We start from the raw sequence: 25,092 nt of genomic DNA, 5'->3' as shown, positions 1-25,092 counted from the left end.
AAAATAGCAAAAGGCAAATAAGTAAGCATTGTAGCACGACCTTTACTAACTTTTAAAGGGAGTTCGAGTTGTGAATTATTCACAACTCTCTTATTGATCGGAATCTGCGTCTTAATTCTATTGATCTGAAATAGTTAATGAAATGGTGAGCTACACTAACCCAATAAAAATATCACATTACTCACCAATAAATAAACTGAAAGTTGGTAAAAATCATAAAAATAACCAATGAAGCTCTTTATTTAAATAAATTAATTTATCATAAGGGGAACCATTTATTGCATATATTTACCGTTGCAAGATTTTTAAAATCAACTTATAGAGACAATAACTCAAATAACATTCTAATATTATATTTAAGTTAGCAGAAACAACAACTTTCCATTTTTATTTACCTATTGGTATCATTGATGGCCCATAAGAATGTACTACTACGCGTGAACCAATATTCAATATTGTCAACTAACCTGTCATCCTCATACTACGTCCGGTATGAGCGCCAAAAATATCATCCTTCACTATCTCGTTTGGTATGAGGGTGAATCGGGTCATTCTCATACTCCGTCCGGTATGAGCGCCAAAAATATTATTTCTTGATACCCCGTCCGATATGAGACAATATTCACGATAGGGTTCCCTATATACCCAGTTCGTCCATCATATTCCAAGATATTTAGTAAAACAACCATTCATTAATTCACATAACTAAATAATTTTCCGTTTGCATATTAATTTCTAATTTTATAAATTAATCGTAAATCACGCAAGACAATCAATAAATATTCATCAAGGAAGCACAACTGAATCATTTAACCATTGCAGTATATTATCATATATTTAAAGCTATAAAAGCAAACAATCGATTACACAGGACAAACAAATAAATAATTAACCGTTTCTGGCTTCATTAGTAACCTGTAATTATTATCAAGATTTTCTAAATTACACAAAACACCATATTATCGATTATTAAGCTTCAATTCTATAACAAAGAATAAGGTGAGAGATTTTTACCCGAATCGGTGTCCGAAATATCAAATTTTCTATTGCACCTACTAGCGATTCCTGGGTTTCCTGAATTTTTTTGTGTAAATTAAAATACGTTTTACGTCTCTAAAAATACCTTAGAAATCTAAAATCGGTGAAAAAACTATTTTTAGCCGATTTTGAGATTCTAGCACGGCGGCACTATCGTGTCCCGGCGATGACACCATCGCCCACAATGGCAGTTTGCCTCGACCTAGTCATTTTCGGCCGATTTTGGCCGGTTTTATACATATCCATGCAAAAAAACACGTTATGGGGTCTCGGTTGGCAAAAAAAATCAAAAAACAAAAACCTACTGATTGTGAGATTTTTCGGTGCAGCGGTTTTGCCGACTTACATTCGCGACTAAACGTTTTTCTTCAGTCAACCCGTAAAAAACATAACGATGAACACAACGGTAGAAAAATCGCATGAAACGAAAAACGAAAAAATGGCTCATTGAAAGCGATTGCGAGTTTTGCCCGCAGCAGCGCCGGCGGACTTTGCCCGCAGTTTCTGGCTCACTCACCTTTCTTTTTGCTTCAATTTGACCATATAGGTGCTCGAAATCAAATTCGAAACAGATAAGAGAATTTTTACTTTTTTTAGCAGTTAGAGTTGGCTCTAGTGCGGCGGGGAGCGGCAATCGGCTCCTTTTTTCGACGACTGATTCTTCTTCTCCGGCAGGAGGCTGGTAGATAGGGTGGGTTTGAGTTCAGTGTAATGCGAAATATTTATACTCGTCTTGCATTAATTTGGACCGTTCATCGCATTTGATCTCGACCGTTCGATCGCATTTAAAGAAAAAATAAATCTGAACCGTTCATTACGATTTGATCTCAACCGTCCGATCGCATTTAAAGAGGAAACGAATCTGAACCATTCATCGTATTTGATCGCGACCGTCCGATCGCGTCTAAGGAGGAAACGGATCTGGACTGTCCATGCGCGCGGGAATGCTTTTGGGTTATTCGATCGCAGGGCACGTAGATCGCCAATAAGGCCTCCCGCATAGCACCGAGTCAACGTGTCTTGCCACGCAATGCGCTCCGGTTCGTCGAGCCTGTTGAATGAGCAGTCCTACGCGGTAATTTTTTTTAATTACATTCTGACCTTTATTTTTTATTTTTCTTTCAAAAATACCATTTCAACATAAATTTTCATTTATTTTTTAAAAAATTATTTTTAATTTCATTCTTAACATATTTTTTTCTATGATTTCACATTAAATTAAAATTTATTAATTTTAAAAATAAATTCTTATATATTTTTAGAATATTAAAATTAATCTCGAACTAAATTCTGCATCCGAATATTAAATATTTACTTTCCAAAACAATCATCATTTAAATGAAATAAAAACCTATTAGCATTTTAATTGAAATTTAAATAAAAATACTTGAACGTAAAATTGTAAAACTTTAAGCCCGTCCTCGAAAAGAAATCTAATAAAAAATATTAGATGACGTGGCCACGTTGACACACGTGTCAAAATATTATTGGAAGTAAACACGAAATGACGTGGTAACACAGAGTTTCCGCCGCGTACAAATACGGAAGTGACCGACGTTCGAAGCAGCAATTCTCAGATCTGAAACCAATTCCTCCTTTTGATTTATCGCAGAGGAAGAAGATGGACGCCGTAGATTCAGTATTCGATCCGTTGAGAGAGTTCGCCAAGGACAGCGTCCGTCTCGTCAAGAGATGCCACAAACCAGATCGTAAAGGTATATTATGTTTTTCGTCTTTATCTTTTAGTTTTGTTGGATTGAACCAATCTTTTGATGTCATGGAATTGATTTTCTCCTTCGGTTTTGGCGTTGTAGAATTCACCAAGGTAGCCTTCCGAACGGCTATCGGGTTCGTGGTGATGGGATTCGTTGGGTTCTTCGTGAAGCTGATCTTCATCCCAATCAATAACATTATCGTTGGATCTAGTTAGGTAAGAAGCGATGAGGTCCTTATTTTTCCTGATAGATTTCTCGCGGTATTTCCTTAGTGCTTCTTGTGAATATTCATGGTTCGACTTTGCTTCTTGGCATTCGCATCATGTTATCTTGTTCTGAGTGCGATCGTGTAGCTACTGATTCGCTGAAATTGGGATTTTCTGTTTGGGAAGAAATTGGGGATTTTATATTTTTAATTACACTATCTGAGGCGTTAAATTATTAGGGAGACGATGTTATTGTTCAGAAACCACTGCTAAAAAAGAGGGAAAATTGTAATTTGTAAATTTATATCTATTGGTTTCAAGCTCTATTAATTTGCAGAATATTGGTCCTTGCTAATCATTGTCATCAAAACTAGAATTTTTGCCTGTTTCAAGCCATCTGAGTGGATAGTATATTAGTGTTGTGATCAGCATATGCTTTTCACGACATTATACTTGAACTTTGGCATATTGAATAAAAAGGTAAAGTTAAATACTTTCAGAGAGAAAAAAACAAGAGCTTTTTGACGAAAATTTTAATTCGGTAAAATCTATTTTCTGAAATATTGTGCTGTTGTATGGAATAATTGATGAACTCGGTTATGACTTACCTAACAACTGCTAGGTAGTTAAAAGAAACAATAACAATGAAAGCAGAGATTAGAATAAGTACCTGGAGACAGGATGTAATTGATAGCTTATGATGAATGCATGTGGACTGAGTTTCCTCTGTTTTTCTCTCTGTATTCTCTCCCTCTTTGCGTCTGAGTACTTCCCCTTGACCCTTACCTATTCCCTTCTCTGTCATATTCCCTCTCTCTCAATTCTTTCCTGGATCATTTGGATACAAGTTTAGAGAGACAATTTACTTTATTTGAAGTGGATGGGAAACTAGGAAATTATAGTTTGTGTTTTATTTTCTTAAAGTACTTATCAACTGTGGATATTTCTTTTCAAGTTCGATTTAATTTTTGAACTATCATTTAGGGCCACCACAGAACTAGCAAGAAAGCTAAATTAAACAAGCACAAAATCTCATTTTGTTACTTTAGAGACTAAGTTAAACAAGCACCAAGTTTCATTGTGTTTGAAGCTTTGTTTAATTTAGATTAGTTTAAAGCTTACAATCTACGTAAGGTTTTTGGATTTTTTTTTTTTGAAATAAAATGCACAAGTTACCAAAGGGGTACCGTTCATATACAAAATAGTTATAGATCTATCAATTGGTCAATGACCGCACCCATATCGTCAATATCTTTAATATCATGACATAACAAAATAGATCTAAAAGTATGTATCCATCTATCCTTAATGTCACCAAAATTAGTTTCTACCCCCTCAAAAGCTCTAACATTTCTTTCTTTCCAAATTAGCCAAAAAATAGTAAGTAGAATAAGAAATAGATGCCTCCCCTTTTCTTTACACTACCCCTCTCAAGCCCAAAGTTCATTACTTACACTACCCGCTATAACCTAATCCACTCCAATAAGCCTCAAAACAGCAAACCAAATGTTGTAAGTGACAAGTCAGGCCAATAACAAGTGGAAACGGGTCTCCTCATCAGCTTTGCATAAGAAACACCTGTTAATCAGCACATTCCCTTTTCTTCTAAGCATATCAATTGTTAAAATCCTCTCTTTAGCCGCTTCCCAAGCAAAAAAAACCCATTCTGGGTGGTACTTTAGATTTTCAAATACGTATGAAAGGCAGAATCGGTGCTGTTGTTCTCTCTCTTAGTAATGAATTCATAGTATGATCTAACAAAGAAGCCCTTCTTTTTGTCTAACTTCCAAATTCTTTTATCCTTATTCTCGGCTATGTTAATATTAGATAAACACAGCAACAGCTCCACTTACTCCTCTACTTCCCAATCTTGCAAATTACACTTGACCGGAACAGTACACACCCTCCAACTCCCCCCCCCCCCCCCCCCCCCTCCAACCAACTTGATAGGTTGCCTTCACACTCATCTCCTTGTCGCTGGCCACAGAGAAAATTCTGAGAAATTTATCTTTAACTTTGAACTCCCAGCCCATTCATCCACCCAGAATTGAATATCCTCTCCATCACCAACCTGCCAACCCAAACATTTCTGAAAAGAGTTGTTTCCTTCCCTGAATTTCTTCCATAACCTCATCCCAATTTGTCTGAACTTTCGCCTCCTCCCACTCTCCCTCTCCCAATCACCCCATCTCATCCTAATAACTTGCTTCCATAGCTGCTCCTCAGTAGAAAACCTCCAAAGCCATTTTCCTTGGCGAGCAGTGTTCAACCTCCAAACCAAGTGATACTTTCTATCACCCCCATCGTCACCCCAAAGAAATCAATATTGCATCCTCTCAAGTTTATGTGCAATGCTAGCAGGGATAGATAATATAGAAAGGTAATAGATAGGTAGGTTTGCAAGAACGCCATTTTCCACCCCGCCCACCTCTTCTCAAAAAGATCCACCATGGGATCCCAAGTATTAACATTTTTATATTTAGCCCCAACGGGATTCCAAGATACTTGATTGGTAAAGTGGTGACCTTGCAGCCCAATACTTGCGCCAGCCTCTTTTCATCCCCTCTACTCCCAATTCTCACCGATTTCGTCTTTTTCATATTAATCTTCAGTCCCGAAACTATTTGAAAACATTGTAATATACATCTCAAATGCAATAAAGCGTTAACATCAGGTTCACTTAGAACCAAAGCATCATCAACGAAGAATAAGTGGGAAACTCTCACCTTATCAGCTCCCTTTCCCACCGAAACCCCGCACCAACTTAAGTTCCCCCGCCCAATCCACCAACCTACTAAAAGCGTCCATTACAATAAGGAATAAGAGAGGGGAGATGGGATCCCCTTGTCTAAGCCCTCTTGAAGCTTTAAAGAATGACGAAGGTCCACCATTCACCATAACAACAAAAGTAGTAGTCATACAACATCTAATCCATTTCTTCCATCTACCCCCAAACCCCAATCTCATTAGTATATAGTCCACAAAATCCCAACAAACCCGGTCATAAACTTTCTCCATATCAATTTTGCAAATAATTCCTTTTTGTTTCTATTCTACCATTTCATCCACCACCTCATTAGCAATCAGAACTGCGTCGAGAATTTGCTTACCCTCCATGAATGCTTTTTGATTCTCCTCAATCAATTCGCCAAGAACACTAGCCATACGCTTCTCTAAAACCTTGGAAACCAACTTATAAATACTACTCATAAAACTTATAGGTTTGAAATCTTTAATGTCCTTCGCTTCAACCACTTTGGGGATAATCACTAAAAAAGAAGTATTGAGAGATTGAACAAAGGATCCAAATCTATGAAAATCGTTGAATATTGTCATGACATTCTTCTTAAGGACATCCCAAAAAATTTGAAAAAACTTTATATTAAATCTACCAGGACCCAAAGCTTTGTCACCGTTACACCCATCAAGACACCCCCGGACCTCCTCCTCAGAGAAAGGAATCTTCAGTCCAACCCTGCTCTCTTCACTAAGCTGTTTAAAATGTAGTTCATCAAGTTTCGGTCTGTTGCTATGATCTTCACTGTAAATTTGCTGAAAAAAAAGTCTAGCCTTTTCCCTCATAGCTTCATTACCTCTTACAGCCTCCCCATCCACCCAAAGTTCTTCCACATAGTTATTTTTTCTTCTATAATTTGTCATACTATGGAAATATCTTGTATTTCTATCCCCATCACTTAACCACTTCTCCCTAACTTTTTGTCTCCACGAGATAGTTTCCAAATGCAGGTTTATAGCTAAATCTTTTTTAATATACTCCTTTTTCTCCCTATCTCCCTCCCCTAAATTCCTCTCCATTTCTTTCAGGTTTAGCAACTCAATTTCCTTTAAATTGTTACTGATTGTCCTCTCCATTTTGTCCACCTCACATTTGGTCCAATCTTTAATTTTATTTTTCAAAACCTTTAATTTATGAGCAAACTAAAAACTGGTTGTACCCTTCACACTTGACTGCTACCAGGTATTAGACACCAATTCTTTGAAAGCATCCACCCTCAGCCACTTATTATCTAACCAAAACCGTCCGGGCTCCCAAATAATGCCATTCAGAATTAAGCATATGGGGAAATGGTTCGAAATTTAACACTTTCGTACTTAACTCTGCAAGCTGCCTTAATAAATCGTTGGAGATAAAAAACCAGTCAATTCTTGACCATGAAGGCTGCTCCCTCGAATTAGACCAAGTCCACCTCCCAACAAAGGAAAATCCACCAAGTTGAATTTATCCACCCCCTCGCTAAAATTCTAAATTTCAGAAATAGTAGTTTCCTCCCCCGACCTTTGGTTAGAATGGAGGAACATGTTGAAATCCCTACCAATGACCCATCTCTCCCTCCATCTGGATCCACAGCAATGCAGATCCTTCCACAACATCTCCCTTTCCTCCTTATTCCCCCTACAATAGATACCCGAAAACACCCGTCCATCACCACCCCCAAAACGTTCAAGCTTAATGGATAAAGAAACCCTCCCTTTCTCCACCCCCAAAACGTTCAAGCTTAATGGATAAAGAAACCCTCCCTTTCTCCACCCCCATATAGCAATATTTTTCTCCATCCCACATAATAAGAATACCCCCAGCAGATCCAACAACAGGTAAAAAACCCATTCGATCTTGCATTCTTTCCACAAACTTTTAATAGTTTGCAAATCAATTTCCTCCACTTTAGTCTCCTAGAAACAAACAACATCTGGTCTCCACCTTCTGATGCACCTTTTGATAACCTCTCTTTTCTTCCTATCGCTCAGCATCCTAACATTCCAAGAAATTATCTTTCCTATCATGGATATCTAAATCGTTGCACTTGATCACTTCTCTCTTTCTTCCACTCTTCTTGCTCTTATAATTTAAAAACCACTCAAATTTTTTAATTCCCTACTCCCTCTTTCTCCCTACTTTCCTTTTTTTTTTTTCCCTTTCTTACTGCTCTTCTCTGTTTCAGTAAGGTTTTGTTCCATTTCCTCAATTAAATTCAAAATTTTAATTTCAAGACCATCAATAATCATACCAAACATCTTATTAACCTTTGTAAAGTTTTTCCGAACCCAATTAGAATACTGGCTCTCCAAGCTAACATCTTCCTCCAAATCCCGAATGGCTTCGATCAACGGCCCACACTGTAGTGGAATCATATTCAGCCCTTCTCCCAGCTTATCATACAGCCCGGCATCCGATAGTGGAAACCCTTCCCCCCTGCACATGCTAACACCAGATTGTTTCTCTCCTCTTCCCCATTCTTGTGATCATCCGTTAACGTCGAACTACCTTCTCAAATAGTGACAGCATCTGTTACACCCTTATACTTGCTGCTCCCATCAACCGTATCCTCCACGCTCGTCACTAACATGTCACCCTCGCTTTCCTCTCGAGCCCTAGCGAAATCGAATCCCACGACTTGATTTTCTCTTTTTTTTCTCTTCATTTAACTCAGACAACTGTGTCCCATCAAGAGTGATAATAATGCTTAAATCGGGTTTGACCCGTTTGGGCTACCAAAATGATTTAACACATTTCTTTCCCATCTTCTTGCTCGGTCTAGGATGATCGATCCACTTACTTTTTTTGACCCAAATGTATTTTTTCCTTCCTCTTTCGGCCCACGAAGAGAGGTACACAAATCCCGCCCAATCCCCCTCACGTGACCAAACTTCTCTGTATTTTTGAAATTCAAACTTGTTCGACCCACCTCTTCCCGACCTTACAACCTCGTCTGCCCTACCTGTTCCGTGGTAATCAATGGTTTGTAAAGGATCACAGCAAACGTCACCAGTTTCTGCTCTAATCGGAACTCCCACTGCAGTTTGCACCCTGGGCACTTCAACCATTATTGAGGGTACATCATGGCTAATCTTCTGCGATGCGGCCCCCCTTCCCTTACCCTTAAGCCACTCCGGAGGAACGAGATCAATCCCTGCTACTTCGTGAAAAGCCTCCATAAGTTGCCACCAACCCTCTGCTTTCTCACCTTCTAGAACGAAAATTTTCCTCTTCTGTTTCCCACAAGTGCCATCCATAACGTTCTCCAGTTAGACTTGGGACGCCTTCCCCATGCTCCCTCTTCATAATTCCACTTGAACTCTTTGAAACAATGGAGCAGCTATTCCAAGTTCTGTCTTTGATAGAAAATGGATTTTTGAAACCCCCTACCATTCTCGGACACCCTTACCCCTTTTCCTTCTTCCACAACATCGAATGACTTTTGCTCCACCAATAAATGTCTCTTAAGGCCCACGACCATTCTGGCCAAAGTGACTGCCGCGTGGAGCGACAGTCGCGATGTAAGTATATTAGAGAGAGAGAGAGAGAGAGTCAATTAATTATTCCAACTAAAAAACTTCTTTTTTGAAATAAGGCAAGTGCTTATTCAATGATAATTTGAAGATAGTTTTTACCCAAATGAGCTTATGATTTTAGAGGTAATGCCAACTTAAATTGCTTGTTGGAATCAGTTTCGGGTTGGACATTCCAAGTGGGAATACAATAGAACTGCACCTAGAAGACTAGACACCCTCAAACTATAACTCAGACCATGCCATATCATATGGCATCATTTTGGATATGAATGATATTTTCAGGATGATATTTTTGTAAATTATGCTCAAAACTGCACCTAGATTTTACTTGGAAGGGTTTCTTGATATCAGTTTGGAGGTGAACATCCCAAATGGGAATATCTTAGAACCGGACGCAGAAGATTTTAGAAACTTTCACACTAGAAATGAAACTAATGCATATATCACATGTATGGTTGTGGATGAGTTATAAATGTTTTTGTTGGATTATAACAGATGCATTCCCCAATCATATCATTAAGAGTTTGGTATTTTTGTCAGTGATCATATTTTTTGTTGAAATTGTAGGTTTCATTTTGTATTGTTGCCCACACACGAGGATGGAATTCTTCCAGTAGGATTGAAACATAGAAGAAATCCGCATATGAAGAAATCCGCATATGGCGCTCTTGTCGCAGACAGTTCTTGAATTAATGAAATGTTTGCTGATGATTAGACCTGGTGTTGGAACTCAGCTTGTGTTAGAAACGCTTTTGCCCCATAATTTATATGCTTAATCTTGCTTGTTAAACTGAATTTTGACATCTTATACAAACTTCATTTCGTTTCAGATAGCACTATTGTTGAAACTTTTTAAAGAAATATCAGCTGTCGCCCCATCCAACATATATTACGTAGAGAGAGAGGGAGTCCCGAGCTCAGCTTATACTTAAAAATTAATTCAATAGAATTTTAATCTAACCAAAATTTTGGAGAAACTGATATAAATCAAGTAAAATAATCTTTTATTATATAGTTCAAATAATATATCTAGGTCAGAAAGCATTCTAAATGTGATATAAGAACGTCACTGGAAGATATGAACAATGTTAGCTAAAACGGAAAATCCAATGAATTCAATCCTATATTCCCATTTAAAGCAAAAAAAAAAATGATAAACAAATAAGTTTAAGGGATAGTTACATTTTTAAAGGAAAAGAAGACTGTCTGCAAATTCATGATCAACAAACCGAGTTAATTTCTGTGGTATCGGCAGCAGAAGCCAATAAAAGTTGCGGTTGAGCAACGTTGCCTTCCTGTCTTGCCTTCTTTCGCTCGCGCTGGAGACGGAAATACTCTCTCTTCCTTGCCCTGTAGCTGTTGGGATTCTCTGGCTGCACTTCTCGTGGGTAGACACTCACCTGTCAATCAGAAAGATCTTACAAAATCTAAATTCAAAATGTTTCCAAATTTACTTACTGCTATTCTTCAAATCCATATGAACTAGGTTTCATGAGATTCAAAGCTGACCTTCTTCCTATCAGGCCCGTACTTCTCGAACTTTACAAGTCCATCAATCAAGGAGAAGATGGTGTGGTCCTTGCCAAGCCCCACATTCTTCCCTGGATGGAACTGTTACATATGTTGCAGAGAAACTGAGCCAGATGAAACTGAATGTATAAACATGCTAATTGGGAAAGCAATATGAAAAGAATGACAGGGTACTTTTAATAACCAGACGATTAATTGCAGAGGAGCAATATTACAAGAAAATGGTATGAATTATAATAATACAAAATTAAATTTGTCCTTGGTGAACCATTACATATGTTAGGCAAGTTAGACTTCATATTCACAAAAAAAAAACCAACCAAATAGATGCCTGGAAAGCATGTACCACCCCAAAGATAAAATAATGATACAAAAAAACTATAGAAACATTATGATTAAAAATTCATCTTAACAAAATGAAGTCAAACATAACTTGAGCTCGCAACATTAATAGAGAGCACCAAATTTCCTATTTGTCTGGAAAAGTTTAGAAAACTATAGTGAGAGTCCTAAAAGGCTATGCTATTACAACTCGTCCTGGAGACTAAGAGACCATTTTGAGCAACTCTTGTACAAATCCCAGATAAAACAGCCATGACTCATTTTTAAGCTTAAAAGTATACTAAACTTGGATTGAACTCCACATGTGTAAACTACCATACCTTTTCAAAACTTAAACACAAATTTTATCCAAAAACAACAGAAATTATGGACGATACTGCTACCATGTAGAACAAACTTTAACATTTTATGACAAGTTTAAAATGCTAATTAGAGGGCTAAAGAAATGGTGTTAAAGGATTAACCAAGTACTATCTTCTAATAGTATCGTTAAGGTTTATGTTCGGAACAAATAAACTATGTTGAATATGTTAGGATGCTCACTTCAATCATGAAGATAAAGAACTCATTCCAAATGAACTATAAGTGGAATTGTAACACTTCATCTGAAATTCTGTCAGAATTGACTTGAAACTGAATGTCTATCCTTCATTTTACTTTAGAAATTCACTTGGAATCAATTTTGTCTTTCAAGGTTTGACTAACAACGATCGGGCTTGACTGCCTTACCATATGCATTTCAAGAAGAATTTGACAAAAAATTATTTCGTGAACATATCCTAAAAACATTATGCAATTAAAAGTTCACCATCTCCACTTTCCTTGTTATCATTGACCTCGTGATTATTCTTCAACAGCTCCTCGACAAGACAAGCCAATCACAGAAGAACAGGTTTCTGGTTGATGAACATTACCAAAAATTTGACAGGTTTCTGATTTACCGATCTGAGAACTAGAATTTAGACTTTAACGAAGGCAAATAGTTTATTACATAAGTAATATGAAGGAAAACAAGCATAACATAAATGAAATTCTATTAAATTCATTTCTGATTTCCTAACCTGAGAATTAGAAGACCTCACAACATTTTTCGACACTAGAAAGTACTCTTCCGGTGAAAATCAGTTAATTAAACAACATTATTATCGTACGGAACCAAAGACCAGAAATGACTAGAAAACCTAAGCACGAACACTCGACGTACCTTGGTACCGCGTTGGCGGACTATAATGGCGCCGGGCTTGGCGACCTGATCTCCAAAAATCTTGACGCCGAGCCGTTTTCCCCTCGAGTCACGGCCGTTCTTGGTGCTTCCCGCTCCCTTCTTGTGCGCCGACTCGATCGTGAGAGGGAACGGCAACTTCTGTGGCACTGATACGGAGAACGACCTCGGTCCTACATTGATGGCCATCCTCGTGTCTCCTTTAAAAAAAGAGGAGGATGAGCTGGAGGATAAAGAAAGTCCTCTAAATGCCCCAACCAAATTCAGACTCATGTACGCAGTAGTCGCCATTGTCGAATACTCTTTCTTTCTTCTTCCCCAATCTGAAAATGGAAGGTGAAGTAAATTAGAAGAGGTAAGTTTTCGACTGTGTTAAATAATTGAGGTAGGGCTGCGATTTAGGGTTTCGATTGTGCTTACAAAGGAAGGAATCTCCGTTTGCTAGGAAAGGGAGAGAAGACGAACAGGGAGAAGCACTCAAGCCTTATCTATCTCAGAGTTCCAGTGAGAAGAAAATAAATATAAATAAATAAAAGAGAAGGTACAGAGTTTTGACAGTGCCACGTAAGCAAGTGGGTCCCAGCTTGCGAGGAAGAAAGAAGGTAAAAAGATAAATAGAGAGAGAAATGTAAAAGGTAATAGTCCCGCGCGTAAGCAAGTGGTTCCCAGTTCGAGAACTGGTAAAAGAGATTGTGGAGAGTGGGATTTGAACCCACGCCCTTTCGGACCAGAACCTTAATCTGGCGCCTTAGACCAACTCGGCCATCTCCACATTGTTAGAATCGGTCTGCACAATAATTATTTATTAGGATAAAGCTTATGAAATGTTGTAAAAGAAATATTTTTTTAACCGAATAAATTAAATATTTCTTTTTTTTTTTTTTGAAATAACAAATAAATTAAAAAATTTTAATTTGAAAGTGGACATGTAAAATTTGGATTTGGTGAAAAAAAATGAAACCGTACTCTGAAATATGTAATAATGTGGAACAAGTAAAAAAAACTAATAAATATTTTTTTCCAAAAGATTAAAAAAAAAAACGATATTTTTTATATATTTTTTTAATTTCATATAATTTTTGGTGAATGATTCGTCTTCTTTTTTTTGGCACCCATTTTGTGTATAAATTGCAGATTATGGCTTACAGAATAAGTGAGCTTTTGCAAGGGTGAAAAGATAGAATTTGATAAGATTATAGGGTAGATGGTTCCAAACCCTGAATTTTTTTGTTATAAATCATCTTCTCTATGTAATTGTCATCAGAAAAGTACACCGTCCACTGAGAAATACGATCCCAATATATTCCTGTTTTGTTTAGAGACTATCAATTAAAGCACAGAGAGAACAAGATGAAAACAAAGGCATGGGATAAATAAAAAGAGTGATTCATAACACAACTCAAAATCTCAGAAAATGAACACATTCCACCGAAAAATGGTTCCTACTTCGTCGCTCTGTCACCTCCAGAAGATGGTAAAGTTATTTTAACAAGAAGCACAATTCTAAAGAAAGAGATTGAGGTAAAATTACTGCAAGAGAGAAAATTACTGATAGAGCCACAGGTGAACTACATAAAGTCTTACTGGGCAACTGAGTGAAAACTACCTTGGCCTAAATAAAGGCGAAACTCTCCTTCGAACAATCTCTTGGATCTGCTCCAGTGAAAAGATCATTGCAGCATTCTCAAAACCTGTTTCTTCCATTTGCTGGTGCAGCTGTAAGGACAGCAAAGGCAAGCTGTAAGGAAGGGCTGTGGTTCTCTACAAGGATCAACTAGTTACTGACGTCATTAGCTAAATCATCTCAAAACTTGGACAACGTTTAAAACAATCAAGAATATTTAAGGATTCACTTAAAAACTCAGATAACTTCTCGAAGAGATTGTACAACTATCTAAAATTTAAAAGATAAAAAGAGTTCAGAGATGATTATATGTAAAACTAGAAAAATGCACTTCAAATTCCATCAAGTTTGGTGAAATTTTTCAATTCACTTGAAATTCTCTAATTGGCCAATTTTTATGCTTTCCTGATAAATTCACATCACTTCTCCAAGTCAAAGAAATCTTTATTTTTCAGATGAACCTAACAAAAAATCTTAGTTCGTTCCAAACTTAGTCTTAAAGTCCTGCTTAGTTCAATTCCTATCTTTTTCTATTGTAAAATCAATTTCTACTTTATTCTCTCACTTTCAGAAGTTAAAAAAAATGTTTAACTTAATATAAGAACAAAGGTTATTCAAACGTGAAAAATTATGAAATAATTCTCTATCAAGATTAGTTTAACAACTAAGTATCGGAATAATATAACTGAATAATAATCAAACCAGACACATTACCAATTTAGTAAAAGAATACTCAAGTGACAACTGTTCTTTGTAACCATAGGCTCAACTCCCAAGCAGATCTCCACAATCATGGAGCTGACAGTAATGCTTCTGTGATACTTTGTCTTAAAATTTTTAATTTCTTTCTGTCCCAAAATAAATAGAAGATTTTTTTGTAAATAAAAATAAATAGATAAATTAACAGACTAACACCTTCTCAAGGATAGCAGATTGGTCATCCAAGTGAAATTTCCGCATGTGCTTTAGCATCTCCAGTTGCTGCAGGATATGCCATCTATAGTCAGCCTTACTAGATTTCAATTAGTTTATAATCAACTTCAACAAAGACATACCTCTTCCTGTAGTTTTTGTTGACTACGTAGTCTCTCCTCAAATTCATCTGGTCCAAGCTCAGCCTCATCACAAGCCATCTCCTCACTGTCATTTCATAAAATAATTTAGTACTAGGAAATGGGATTTCTACCGGCTAGAAAACAAAGACAAAAGAATGCCACTAACACATTCAATGAAAGAAAGCACATAGAAAAAGAGATTTATTTCCTTGGGAGAACTAAATCTAAGCATGATTAGCCAAGATACGAAAGCTTCTACTTTTGTTTTGTACAACAAGTACACTAGATCACTAAATATAAATAGAGGGACATCTCTAACAAACAGACTGACCGAAATCCAAAAGATAAATTTCTAATTATACAGATCATTTGTAAGAATGAATTTCAAGAATGTCACTACCAGCACTTTTGAAGCACTGTGATGTGGTACTAACGTCAATCTGTTTAGCATCTATCTAACTGGTCATGCATAAAATTGTCATTGCTTTACGCAGCCTTGTCTATTACTTAAATTTTTGTAACAAGCAAAATAACTTGTATTGTGCTTCCAATGCCTCATGGAATAAAGCAGAAATTTGTCAGAACATATTTTGGAGCAGAACATCCAAAACTCAAGTAGCAGATAATTTGGGAGACAAGGAAGAAAAAAAACACCAGACAAAAAGAATGTCCCAAAACTCAGGGAAATGCATTAAAAGAAAAAGAAGACATTCAGAAAATGGATGCCCTTTGTAATTAAAGTACAAACGACTATACCAGCAATCTATGTCATTCATGATTAATGACCCAGCAGTTGTTTTGTGAAAGATCAGAGTTGCTGTAAATTGATATCTATTAAAAAAGTTGCCAGTCTTGAAATGCAGTTCAACTTGAGTATTGCTAGACAATATCCAAAAACAAGAAAGATTACTGACAGCAGCAGTTGTTATAGATTTGGTGGAGCTATTTTGATATTGCCAGAGCCTATTCTGTAGGTTTAGAATACGGTTAGCTGGGTGGCAAGTGACAACATTTTCTGTTTGAAACATTATCACACCCCAATAAATGACATTAAATTACATAACAGAAGTATAAAATAGCCCAATGAATGTCATGAAATCTGCTCAACATTTTTTTGAACGGTACACACACCCCAAATGAATGATATCTAATAAAATGAGGTAAATACGCTCAAACAAACAGACATGAAACTAGATGAAACTTGTTATTTGCCATAACATTTTCTTAAACATAAAAACCCCATTTGAAAGAGGAGAAATTATGTCACAATACCCAAGAAACTAGGTGATAATAATGAGAGAACCAAGTAATCACATTCAAATATTTAATTGTTTCAAAATTTTGTGTTCGATAGCAAAGTTTCAATCATTAAAACTATGAACATGACTGATAATGAAATACCTAAAGAGAAATTTTAAGCTACCAGATAATTCATAAGAATAAAAACATAGCTCATATCAGAAACCCACAAGGTATTATTGATATTTAAGTCAGTTAATGGATTTACCGTCAACTTTTTTACTATCACCGAGGGCTTGGGCTTTTGAAGCACCAGCAAAGTGAAAGCAGTATTATCCATTTGGATATTCATATATTTTTTCATCTCTAGGGCCATTGCTATTAGCCCTTCAGTTGTCTATTAGATTATGGTCTTCTGGCAAGGACTATGAAAGTACTGACTAACTTGTGAATTGGCATTTCAATGCCACTGAAGTCAAAAAGAAAGAGGTCATGTCATTGAGCTTAAAATTGGTAGAATTTTTTTTGTTGAAGCAGAAGATCAAACGCAACATTCCAAGAGAAAGGATGTAAAAAAGAAACAAGAAAAAACAGTCCACTCAAGCAAACCATTACCCTTTGACTTCTATAAAGAGAACATAAGGACCAGGTGATTAATGAATTTAACCAAGAGATAAATCATCATTCAGAAGTGTCAGCGGATGGCACATGAAACAGTACAAATTACAGCATGTCTAACATGTAGTTTCCCATTATTTCCAAATTCCATTTTATGTGAATTTCACCAGCCAAATAGAAAAAGGAAATTTAAATGAGCACGCAAGAAAATAAGAGCATACTTGACAACAAATTTATAAAAGCGTATCATCAAATCCTGATCATTCTCATGAGTCAGATTCAGCTTCCCAAGGCATGCAATGCCAAAGCTTGGATCTGTATGGAGAGAAGAGAATATAATGCTCATAAATTAGAAATCAAGAGGAAACCCAACAAGAATCCCAAGAATTTCATACTGAAGGCTACTCAACAAAATAGAGAAACTTACCAACCCCGATCTCCAAAAATATTTCTTCCTGAATTTTAGTAGTAACAGCAACAGCTTCCTACATAACTAAAGATTGCAAAGTTCAGAACGAGATGATATTATGAGTATATAAAGAGAGCCCCCATCACGATATACCAAACAACAAAGTTGAAATGCCTCATTCAAGTATAAGAGACATCTGACTCAAGCAACAGAAATTATTTCTTTCACAAGGCACTCAATATTGACAAGCATTTTCTATCGTAAAGAATACAAGTCTGAATTGTGTCCACTTGACCAACTATCAACCTTTAAAGTGCTATGTACTTAGATGCCCATTAAGAAATTACGGGGAAACCTATGACTTTTTTCCCATGAATAGTTAAATCCCTAAGCTACAAGTTTCCTCAATGAGAGATGGGGAAAACCACTGAAGAAAGAAACTAAAAGCAAAAGAGAATGTTGAGATTAGACCAAAAGAACAATAAACACAACGCTGTCATGGACAAACCTCAAAAGGCAAATTTCTATTACAGAGTTCAACCAATTCCACTTAAAAATAACCTGTTTGCAGATAGTAAAGTCTAAAATACTAGGAAACTCAGTATGAAATAAACTAATCCTCATGACCCAGATAACAAGGCAGCATCTAGGTACCAGAACCAACCAAACACCCACTGTTAACTAGGTAAATGAAAAACCCTATTTAACAATGAAATTAAAGACGTGAATAACTAAGAAAGCTTAAAAAAAGGAATTGGGGAACAAAATTTGGGAAATGATGATAATAACCTGTTTGTCCTTGACAGCATCCGCAATCCGTTTCTTTATATCTGCCAACGATATGCTACTTGTAACAGGAAAAATAGAACGGGAAAATTTTTCAAAGGAGAAACTATTGGGTACAAAAATTAAAAAATATACATATACCCGGCTGGGAGATAAGGAAACCGAAGCGATCAAAGAGATAAACCAACTGTTCCCTTGATAGTATTCCGGAGGTCTGCAACGAAGATGGCATTTTGATTGTTCAACGGCAGACACAAAATGCCGGCGTACAACTAAGCCAATCTAAACAAAACCAAACGAGCCCAAGACCACGTTATAGCTCCTCAAATGACACAAATGCCCCACTTTTATACATAGAAAAGGAAAAACTACGGCAAAAGAGAGGCTTAAACTTGAGCCACAAGCTTCAGCAGATGTGAGGTGAACCCATTGTGAATTGGAAAACATCAACAAAAAGTTTTTCTTCCTGTTTACTGCCAGCGAATAGGGAGAAATTTGAACAACGAAAAATTTAAATAAAAAAGTGAAAAGGAAAGGGAGGGGAAGCGAAACCATATGAACTTTATCCATAATATTTATCAGGAAACTTTAATCCTAGAACAAATTAGAAATTCTTTTTATAAGAAATCAAATAAAAAATTAGAAGTTACACCAAGCACAAAGTCAATTACAAAATGACCCTAAAAATCTTCGTCCATCTTGAAAACATGGTTGCCACCATTTCCGTTCAAGCTAGACATGACCGAAGCCTTCTGGTACTCGCCTACTCGCTTCTCGAAAAAGTTGGTCTTACCCTGTAACGAAATCAGCTCCATCCAATCAAATGGATTAGCCACGTTATACATCTTACCATGTCCCAGAGCACCCAGCAGCCGATCTGCTACGAACTCGATGTACTGACTCATGAGATCCCCGTTCATGCCGACCAACGCGCAAGGGAGCGCGTCGCAAACAAATTCCCTCTCGATATCCACGGCATCCCTCACAATCCCCCGCACACGCTCTTCACTCAGCCTATTCCTCAATAATCCGTACAGCAGACACGCGAAGTCGCAATGAAGCCCTTCGTCTCGTGAAATGAGCTCGTTGGAGAAGGTGAGACCAGGCATCAGACCGCGCTTTTTCAGCCAGAAAATCGCGCAGAAGGAACCCGAGAAGAAGATTCCTTCGACACAAGCGAAGGCCACGAGACGCTCGGCAAAGGTCTCCGAGCCGTCGATCCAGCGTAGAGCCCAATCGGCCTTCTTGGCCACGCAAGGGATGGTCTCAACGGCGCGAAAGAGATGATCCTTCTCGCTCGAGTCCTTAATGTAAGTCTCGAGAAGTAGACTGTACATCTCGGAGTGGATATTCTCGATTGCGATTTGGAACCCATAGAAGGCACGAGCCTCAGCCACCTGAACATCAGACATGAAACGAGAAGCGAGATTCTCAAGTACAATTCCATCGGAGGCGGCGAAAAATGCAAGGACGTGAGTGATGAAGTGGCGTTCGTCGTCGTTTAAGGTATTCTCCCAGTCGCGGATATCCTGGGAGAGGTCAACCTCCTCGGCCGTCCAGAACGACGCCTCCGCCTTCTTGTACATTTCCCAGATCTCTGGATACTGAATCGGAAACATGCAGAACCTGTCAGGGTTCGGCTTAAGCAAAGGCTCCTCTGGCATCGAAGGCATCTTTGTTTTAGGGTTTCGCGATTGGAAGGGAAAAATTGTCAGAGGGATTTGGGGAAAAGACAGAAACAGTTGCTACGGAGAAGACTTGCAATGGCGGTGTGGTTTTATAGGGCAAAATTGGAGCGGGTGATTCGAAATTTTTTTGAATTGAGAAGCTTGCTGGGGAAGGAAAAGAAAATGAAAACCTCATGAATGGAGGGTACTTTAGTAATTTTAGTAAAATGTTGGACTGTTTCGGAAAGATAATTAATACTTGGCGGTAAATTTCAGAAGCTTGTTCGAGAATCAAAAGGGTAGTTTAGGAAATGCAAATGAATTATGCTGACGCCAGAATTTTTATTAGTTAAATATTCATATTTATATTTATAAAATATAAAATTCACTTATTATTTTAATTCTATTTTGTTTTGTCATTAATTAATTTTAGATTTTTTTAATTTTTTTAATTTAAATTTTTAGAAATATTTACATATTTTGGGGAGAGGCGTGGGAGGGAAGTTTTTATTTTATTTTTTTTGTTAGTTTCAATTTTGAAATTTCAATATTCTGAATTAATTTTAGCGGGAAGTACGATTGGCGCGAAATAAAAGTGTTTTGAATAGTTTGAATGTCGTCTTTATGGAAAACGGCACGCAGCTGCGTCGTTTTCAAATACTTGTTACTAAAATACACACGTGGTCCCCACGTGTTTGATGCAAGAGGGAGGAGGTTGAGGCGCAGGCTGCCACGTGCCCCTCCTTCTCGCGTTCTCCGCGTGGTTTTTCTTTAATATTATTTTTTTCACTTAATCAAATACTTTTATAGCTTAACTAGTGATGATCACGAGCTACTTATTTTTATTTAATTATTAATTAACTATAAATTTTTATCTATTTTATTCACGACGAATTAAGATAGACTAATATTTTATTGTATATTTGACTTTATAAGTTACCAACTAATAATTTTTTAATATTATATAATTTAGTATGATTCTAAAAATAAACTATTAAATTATTTGAACAAACATAAACTTATATTAAAATCAACAATTGCAATTTATGTATACCATCAGGATGTTCATATGCAAATAAGCTTCAACGTTGGTCATATTCCATCATTGTTTTAAATTTTAAATTTATACAGTTCATAACAATAATTTGATTGCTTATTGTTAAAAAAAGTTGTGAAGATAATGTTAGTGGAATATATGAGGATAACAGGAAATTTAAATAAATACTAATTTTTTGAAATATATCGTTGACATGAGTTATAAATTATTAAATTAGTATTGTAAATTATATATTAAATTAGTGCTGTAAACTGTTATATTAATTGCTAAATTATTATAAAAGTGTTATAAATTATTATATTAGTATCACAATTATAGTAATTTAATTAGCTAATTTTTTGTGTAATAATTTTTATTTCTTTTTATGTGATGTAATTGTATCTATATATTGCATCTGATAATAGAAAGATAATCATCCCTGAATTATTTATAAATTATATTGTTTCATATGATATCATTGTGTTCTCCCTAAATGATTTATTGAATCAAATCTCATATTTCTTTTCGTAAAATTAAATAGTTGAACTAACTCATTTCGTATCTAACAACCAAACACCGTCAATTGTCATCCACCAAGATAACTCTACGTTTCCTATCAGTACCATATTAGATGAGACGAATTAATCATTATGGTCTCAGCTTATGGAGATGCAAATTGGTGCTCGAAATAAAGCTGGTTATCTTACTGGAGAAACAAAAAAGCTTGTATCTGAATACCCCAATTACAAAATATGAGTCACGAAAAATTAAAAAGTAAAGAGTTGGCTTATTGACTCAATGAGTCCATCACTCATACGGCGATGTATTCGCCTTTCCACAACCAAGGAAATACGGGAAGTTGTATCAAAAATTTTTTTATGATAGATCAGATGAAACCTGTATATTTGAGTTAAACCAAAAGACATTTTCTACCATACAAAATGATAGACCATTATCTATTTACTATAATGAACTTGTTGCTATTTTTTAGAAAATTGATCATATGACTCTCTCAAGTATAAACAATCAAAAGTGTTGTCCAGTTGCATTCTAGAATTGTTAGACTTCAAGTTCATATTTTTTTAAGTAGACTTGATTTTGAGTTTGATCAGGTTCATAGAGAAATATTGCGAAAATATCTAAAATTGGGTTAAGAGAATGCATATGCATATGAAAGAAAAAACTACCAACAACGACAGACAATTGGAGGTTTTCAAGTGATCTCAAAAAGTTCATTCATGCTTGTCAACCAAAAATTGCATAGATCATCCTCGACATCAGCAAAAACTCGAAATAATCAAATTGTTGGAAAGTCCAACAGTTTTATATGCAGCCATTGTGGTGAAACAAGTTATTATAAACAACGATGCTATGAAATCGTTGGTTATCTTGAATGGTGGGATTTCTCAAAGAAACCATGGAAAAAGATTGCAGGAAAAGCTATGATGACATTGTTTAATAAAGTTGAATATAATACGAAAGATAATTTCTAGCCTATAGCAAATGTTGCTCACCCAGGTATTATTAATCAAACAACTATTTTTTCTGCAACTTCTAAGAATACAACTTTGATTATTGATACAGGTAATTATATGACTAGAGACCCTAGCTAGTTACAATCCATTCGCTCATCTTGTCAATCCGTTATATATACAACTAATGGAAGTACAACCCCTATTACTGGAGAAGGATCTGCTATTTTGTCTAATACACTCACATTGGATACAGTTCTTATTATCTCATCCATTGAATATAACCTTTTATCTGTGAGCCAAACTATCTTATCTTTTTATTGTACAATAACCTTTTTGTCTTCTTTTTGCGTATTTCAGGATATTCTGATCCCAAAGATTCTTGGTTATGGTGTTAAACGAGACAAACTCTACCACTTGAAATTGATAAAAAATGGAATACAAAAAGCTAGTTGTGCATGTCAAACTAGTAATGAAGAGAAAGCTCGAACAAGTATATGGTTATGACATAGAAGATTTGGACATCTTTCTTTTAGATATCTTCAAAAATTACAACTACATTTATTTTTGAACTTGAATGTTTCTGATTTTCATTGTGATCTTTGTAAACTGACTAAAAGTCATCGTATTCCTTACTTACCTAGTATGAATAAATGTTCTGAATCTTTTGTTGTCATACGCTCTGATATTTGGGGCCCTGCAACGGTTCCTTATCTGTTTAAAGCTTTATATTTTGTTACATTCATTAATGAATATACTAGAATGACTTAGGGGTCCTTGCTTAAGAGAAAAAGTGATGTTTTCACAGCTTTTCAAACATTTCATAGTTTGGTGGGAACTCAATATCAACGATAGATTCGTGTTTGACAATCTGACAATGTAAAAGAGTTTGTTGATGCAAAGTTTGAAAATTTTCTAAGCCAAAACAGTATTCGACATCATACCTCTTGCACATATACTCCGCAATATAATGGGTTGGAAGAGAGAAAAAATAGGCAAATAATAGAGGTGGTTCGTACATCACTTTTTTGTATGAACATGCCTCGGTTCTAATGGGATGATACTATAAAATCTATTGTTTATTTAATCAATCGGACACATTCAAGAGTATTGAATTTTCAAACACCACAACAAAAGATGAAATCGTTTTTCTCCATTTCACATGTTCCAAATCTTGAACCAAGAGTTTTTAGATTATTGTATATGTTCTCATTCCTAATAAACTCATAAATAAACTTGATATGTGTGCAAAAAGATGTGTTTTTAATTATTATTCTGATTTTTAGAAAAAATACCAGTGTTATGACTCTCAAACTCAGAAATTACATGTGACATTGAATGCTTCTTTTCACGAGGCAGAACCTTATTACTCAAGGAAAGTTCATGCACATTTTCTTTAGGGGGAGAAATTTGATGAAGAAAATGTGTTACAAAAAAATAGTAGTAAAGGAGATGAAGATGTTTTCTTTGAGGTGAAAAAGATGCATGAAAATGTTGGGAGAAATAGTAATCAAATATGACAAGTAATGATAATGAACTGATGGTTCCTTTTAAAAATATGTCAAAATTGCTAGTAGTTGCAGATTTGCCTTCGATAACACAATTAATCGAAGAATCAACTCAAAATATCCATAATATTTCACATCAGGTAATCCCAAATCCTATATCTAATGAAATAAATTTTTTTTTTTGAATTTATGACTCATATATATCCACAAAGATCTAATAAAAGTGCTCCAAATAAACAATATGAACCTAATCCTAAAGCCAAAGTTAAATATTCTATTAATAATTATGTCTCTACTCATAAGTTGTCTGAGTCATATACACTTACTATTAATCAATTATCCAAAGTTTATAGTTATAGTAGTGTGCAGGATGCATTATAGGATCCAAAGTGGAAAAAGGCAATGAACGAGGAGATTGAGGTTTAGTAAAAAAATTCCACATGGGAACTAGTTTCATTACCCAACGAGAAAAAGACTATTGGGTGTAGATGGGTGTACACAGTCAAACTTAAAGTAGACAGAAATATCGATCGATATAAGGCGAAACTAGTTGCAAAGGGGTATACGCAGAAGTATGAGATGGATTACCAAGAGACATTTGCACCAATAGCTAAACTGAATACCATTTGTATTCTCTTGTCTATAGCAGCAATTCGAGATTGGCCTTTGCAATAATTTGATGTTAATAACACATTCATTAATGGAAACTTATAAGAAAAAGTTTATATGGAACTGCCACCAGGATTTATACAAAATTCTTTAAGAAAAAATAAAGTATGTAAATTAAAGAAGTCGTTTTATGGGCTTAAACAATCACCAAAAGCATGGTTTGGAAGGTTTTATGCAACAATGAAAGCTTTTGGTTATAAACAAAGTAATTCATATCATACTTTGTTATAAAGCATAAAGAAGGAAAAGTAACAACTTTAATTGTGTACATTGATAACATAGTTTTAATAAGAGATGATTCTTGTGAAATGAAGTTATGACAAGAATATTTGGCTGTTGAATTCGAAATGAAAGATATGAGACAACTTAAATATTTCTTAGGTATTGAAATAGCCAGATCGAAATATGAGATTTTCCTTTCACGACGAAAGCATGCGCTGGATCTTTTGATTAAGACTGGAATGCTTGCTTGTAAGCCAGTAGACATGCCCATGGAAATGAATCACAAGCTTTGAATTTTTTCAAACCAGGCTTTACCAGACATTGGTCAGTATCAACGACTGGTTGGGAGATTAATTTATTTGACACACGCAAAGCTAGATATAGCCTATGCTATAAGTGTTGTGAGCCAATTCATGCATGCA

At 35.8% G+C, this 25,092-nt stretch overlaps 4 protein-coding genes and 1 non-coding gene across 7 annotated transcripts; 1 reads left to right on the top strand and 4 right to left on the bottom strand.

Annotated features, from left to right (window-relative positions):
• The first annotated feature begins 2,593 nt into the window (after window positions 1-2,593).
• On the top strand, window positions 2,594-10,100 carry LOC148269101 (protein transport protein Sec61 subunit gamma). The gene is made up of 3 exons (XM_088215555.1): window positions 2,594-2,753; window positions 2,853-2,968; window positions 9,839-10,100. Exons 1-2 carry the CDS (start codon window positions 2,660-2,662, stop codon window positions 2,966-2,968), a joined length of 210 nt encoding a protein of 69 aa, XP_088071681.1. The 5' UTR covers window positions 2,594-2,659; the 3' UTR covers window positions 9,839-10,100.
• A 276-nt stretch (window positions 10,101-10,376) lies between these two features.
• RPL27 (ribosomal protein large subunit 27) lies at window positions 10,377-12,922 on the bottom strand. 2 transcript variants are annotated; one of them, XM_088215550.1, is made up of 4 exons: window positions 12,786-12,922; window positions 12,348-12,688; window positions 10,781-10,882; window positions 10,377-10,671 (listed from the first exon to the last, which is right to left on the bottom strand). In XM_088215550.1, the coding sequence occupies exons 2-4, from the start codon at window positions 12,654-12,656 to the stop codon at window positions 10,492-10,494; spliced, it is 591 nt and encodes a 196-aa protein (XP_088071676.1). In that variant the 5' UTR covers window positions 12,657-12,688; window positions 12,786-12,922; the 3' UTR covers window positions 10,377-10,491. The 2 variants fall into 2 exon arrangements, with proteins under 2 accessions (XP_088071676.1, XP_088071667.1); XM_088215541.1 differs by having other exon boundaries at window positions 12,348-12,872.
• Window positions 12,923-13,056: 134 nt separating this feature from the next.
• On the bottom strand, window positions 13,057-13,137 carry TRNAL-AAG (transfer RNA leucine (anticodon AAG)). Its single transcript has one exon. It is a non-coding gene; the product is annotated as a tRNA-Leu (tRNA).
• A 579-nt stretch (window positions 13,138-13,716) lies between these two features.
• LOC110807448 (plant/protein) lies at window positions 13,717-18,505 on the bottom strand. 2 transcript variants are annotated; one of them, XM_022032577.2, is made up of 7 exons: window positions 18,238-18,505; window positions 18,100-18,140; window positions 17,329-17,386; window positions 17,123-17,216; window positions 15,045-15,129; window positions 14,905-14,970; window positions 13,717-14,081 (listed from the first exon to the last, which is right to left on the bottom strand). In XM_022032577.2, the coding sequence occupies exons 1-7, from the start codon at window positions 18,326-18,328 to the stop codon at window positions 13,968-13,970; spliced, it is 549 nt and encodes a 182-aa protein (XP_021888269.2). In that variant the 5' UTR covers window positions 18,329-18,505; the 3' UTR covers window positions 13,717-13,967. The 2 variants fall into 2 exon arrangements, with proteins under 2 accessions (XP_021888269.2, XP_021888270.2); XM_022032578.2 differs by lacking the exons at window positions 17,123-17,216; window positions 17,329-17,386; window positions 18,100-18,140; window positions 18,238-18,505 and adding an exon at window positions 15,801-17,106.
• A 145-nt stretch (window positions 18,506-18,650) lies between these two features.
• Window positions 18,651-19,877, bottom strand: TSO2 (Ferritin/ribonucleotide reductase-like family protein). Its single transcript, XM_022032576.2, has one exon. It carries the CDS (start codon window positions 19,767-19,769, stop codon window positions 18,777-18,779), a length of 993 nt encoding a protein of 330 aa, XP_021888268.1. The 5' UTR covers window positions 19,770-19,877; the 3' UTR covers window positions 18,651-18,776.
• Between the last annotated feature and the right edge of the window lie 5,215 nt (window positions 19,878-25,092).

The sequence above is a fragment of the Carica papaya genome, chromosome 1 (assembly GCF_054855325.1).
Source record: "Carica papaya isolate Zhongbai chromosome 1, ASM5485532v1, whole genome shotgun sequence".
NCBI lineage: Eukaryota > Viridiplantae > Streptophyta > Magnoliopsida > Brassicales > Caricaceae > Carica > Carica papaya.
Note: the sequence above shows the minus strand (reverse complement) of the source record. Positions and strands in the feature narration are given on the sequence as shown.

Coding starts and splice junctions, on each gene's coding strand:
- TSO2 (XM_022032576.2), bottom strand. CDS start 19,769: ATGCCTTCGATGCCAGAGGAGCCTTTGCTTAAGCCGAACCCTGACAGG.
- LOC110807448 (XM_022032577.2), bottom strand. CDS start 18,328: ATGCCATCTTCGTTGCAGACCTCCGGAATACTATCAAGGGAACAGTTG. Junction 14,971..15,044: donor AACAAAAACTACAGGAAGAG/GTATGTCTTTGT, acceptor CATATCCTGCAG/CAACTGGAGATGCTAAAGCA. Junction 14,082..14,904: donor AATCTGCTATCCTTGAGAAG/GTGTTAGTCTGT, acceptor CTGTCCTTACAG/CTGCACCAGCAAATGGAAGA.
- LOC148269101 (XM_088215555.1), top strand. CDS start 2,660: ATGGACGCCGTAGATTCAGTATTCGATCCGTTGAGAGAGTTCGCCAAG. Junction 2,754..2,852: donor CCACAAACCAGATCGTAAAG/GTATATTATGTT, acceptor TTGGCGTTGTAG/AATTCACCAAGGTAGCCTTC.
- RPL27 (XM_088215550.1), bottom strand. CDS start 12,656: ATGGCGACTACTGCGTACATGAGTCTGAATTTGGTTGGGGCATTTAGA. Junction 10,883..12,347: donor TCCGCCAACGCGGTACCAAG/GTACGTCGAGTG, acceptor CATATGTAACAG/TTCCATCCAGGGAAGAATGT. Junction 10,672..10,780: donor ACGGGCCTGATAGGAAGAAG/GTCAGCTTTGAA, acceptor TCTGATTGACAG/GTGAGTGTCTACCCACGAGA.